At 38.2% G+C, this 2,814-nt stretch overlaps 1 protein-coding gene across 2 annotated transcripts in view; it reads right to left on the minus strand.

The window, feature by feature from the left end:
- Positions 1-2,814, minus strand: part of ACTR2 (ARP2 actin related protein 2 homolog) — a 39,447-nt gene that overhangs the window by 4,381 nt on the left and 32,252 nt on the right. For both annotated transcript variants that reach the window (XM_023746279.1, XM_006083272.3), the window contains one exon: positions 1,305-1,437. In XM_023746279.1, the coding sequence (XP_023602047.1) occupies positions 1,305-1,437 (133 nt within the window). The remainder of the gene's footprint in view (positions 1-1,304; positions 1,438-2,814) is intronic.

A 2,814-nucleotide genomic window follows, 5' to 3' on the forward strand; every position in this document is an offset into this window, starting at 1 on the left:
CAACTTGGGGCTTTTGCACTTGCTATTCCTGCCTAGAAGCTTCTTCCCCTAGAGAGTCAGTCACGTGGCTCATTTCCTCACTCCATTCAGGTCTCTGCTCAAAAGTTTTCTCATCAGAGGCCTTCCCCAATCACACCACATGAAGGAACACACCATCTCCCCAACTCCTACCACTTTCTAACCCCCAACCTTACTTTCCTTCTCTTCATAGTACTTATCACTACTGAGATGCTATCCTTCTTAAACTAAAAGCAGGGATTTGGTTTTTGTTCACCACTGTTTTGTTTATCCCAGTATTGTCACCCTGAAGGAATTCAACATATATATGTTGAATAAATAAATGATCACCTGAAACCGATTTTAAAGTATGTGTAACTCAATAAAATCTGACAAGTGAGTGAAGGACTTGGACAATATGGCTCCTTTCAGTCTTTTAATTTATTTAATGTATGTGTGTCCACACTCAATTTAATTTCACCAATTTTGAGTCACATATGAGAAATGTACTATTAGTGTCTCCAATATGTACAGTCCTCTGTAATGTGTAATCTCATCTAATACAGTTGATTAAAGTCCATGAGACAAACCTGAGAGATTTATTCAGAATTAAATGACTGTTGGTTGAGCACACAATATATAGTGTACTTCACAGTCCAATTTATAGGGGAAAAAATCAACGTCAAACGACCATTAACTATTACGTGCTAGTTTAAAATTTTCTTTCTACACTACTTACCAACAACTACTAATTAAAGGTTATTTCAGGAGCTATGATAGTTGATGGAGATGCAAAATAATTGAAGACATGATGTTTTATAATCTGATCGGGGAGCTAAGACATATGCAAGAAAAAGCCAGAAAATAATCTAAAATCAGAAATATGAGAGTCCAAGAGTAGCAATGAAGGCTGATTACATATCCAAAAAGTTAAAAACAAAAAACAACAATAAAAAACAACCCCAAACCACCAAGTGGGGCATTTATCCCTTCACAGTACAGCAGGTTCTTCCCATGCATTTAAGAGACACCTTGATTCTAGGCTAGTCATTACAGATAACCCAGAATGTTTGGTCCTGGACCTACTCATCTCCATCCACTGAATACACAAGTGGCCATGCAATATGACCATTCTGGGACAGTCCTTATGACCTTGACCATTCAGTGCTTCCTATCTCTTCAAGGCTGTACTTGACCGTATTAGAAATTTGTTTAGAAAGACTTCTTGCGCCCTCTGGTGGCTGGCAAGATTAACAAGCTACTTTACAGGGTTTTAAAGGCATGTTAGTTGGATTATTGATACTTACAGAAAGCTTTTCCACATCTCCCTTTAAAACTCGTTCTAAGTAAAGCTGTTTTAGTTCTCGTTCCAACCGTGATGGTAGTCCAGGGTACATTGTAGACCCTCCAGAAAGCACAATGTGCTTATAGAATTCAGATCTAGAAAGACACAATAGATAACCATTTGGGGTTTCAGATTAGGAAAACAGTATCTCAGAGTCCCTGTTATTTATGTCAGCTAATTGCTAGGAGAATTAAAATTCAACATATAAACCACAGGCTAAATGTTTGCTATTACTACTATTATTGGCTAACAAGCCCTCCTTTCATATAAAATGTTACAATTTTGATGAATATACTTCTAAAGCATGACACACTTGAAATGTACCTGAGTCTTTTAATAATGACCAGTTTACATTACAAACTATCAGTATTTGGACTGTGTTATAACAGTGCTTTCTGGAGCCTTTGAGAAGTGGTTGTTTACTCCAATAACCATATTCTATTATGTTCCCAGTTCTTGCTTTTCAATTTTTCCATTTGCCTTTTGTAGTTTCCCGTTTTGTTCCTTTGCCTTGAGGTTGTCACTTATTTTTTGTTAGACTGATGAACATGTTTGCTTCCTATAGTAATCCTCTCCTTTCCTTAAATATGTTGTTGGTTAATCAAATATAAAATAGCTACATATGTAGTAAAACATAATCTGAGGGAGGGTCCGAGGAATTCTTCTCATAGTAAAGCTCGGGAGCTGAGTCACATCCATTTTGGCTTCATTCAAACTGGCTTCGTGTCTTTAGTAGTTACTCCCAGGTTCTCAATGGCTCAAGCGACTGTAATTCTAGCTTCTAAAAGAACAGCGTTTTTGTTTTTATTAATTGCAGAAGTATGGACATGCATGTCCCATAAGCCAAGCAGCTGAAGTATGGCTCCATGTGATATGTACCATGAGCATTTACATGTATGCCTTCAATATGTAGAACACACAAACAAACTAAATTTTGAGTTGTGCTCCTTTCCACTCCGGGTCTGTGGAGAGGGGCTGAACTTGACCCCAGTGTTTTAGGAATGCCTAAACGTTAATCACCACCAACAGGAGATGTAGTGTTTTTTTAAAATATATTTTATTGATTTTTTTTTACAGAGAGGAAGGGAGAGGGATAGAGAGTTAGAAACATCGATGAGAGAGAAACATCGATCAGCTGCCTTCTGCACACTCCCCACTGGGTATGTGCCCGCAACCAAGGTACATGCCCTTGACCGGAATCAAACCTGGGACCCTTGAGTCCGCAGGCCAACGCTCTATCCACTGAGCCAAACCGGCTAGGGCAGGAAATGTACTTTTAAATACAATTTTCATTAAATCAAAGGACAAAAGCTTCTATCTAATTTCTATTATTAGGATTTATCATAATTATGAAGTCTAGGTTAGATGTTTTATCATCCTCCATTAGATTTATAGATTTACTAGAGGCCCAGTGCACAAATTTGTGCATGGTGGGGTCCCTCAGCCTGGCCTGTGCCCTCTTGCAATCCGGA

This window comes from Myotis lucifugus, unplaced genomic scaffold (assembly GCF_000147115.1).
Source record: "Myotis lucifugus unplaced genomic scaffold, Myoluc2.0 scaffold_6, whole genome shotgun sequence".
Classification (NCBI taxonomy): Eukaryota; Metazoa; Chordata; class Mammalia; order Chiroptera; family Vespertilionidae; genus Myotis; species Myotis lucifugus.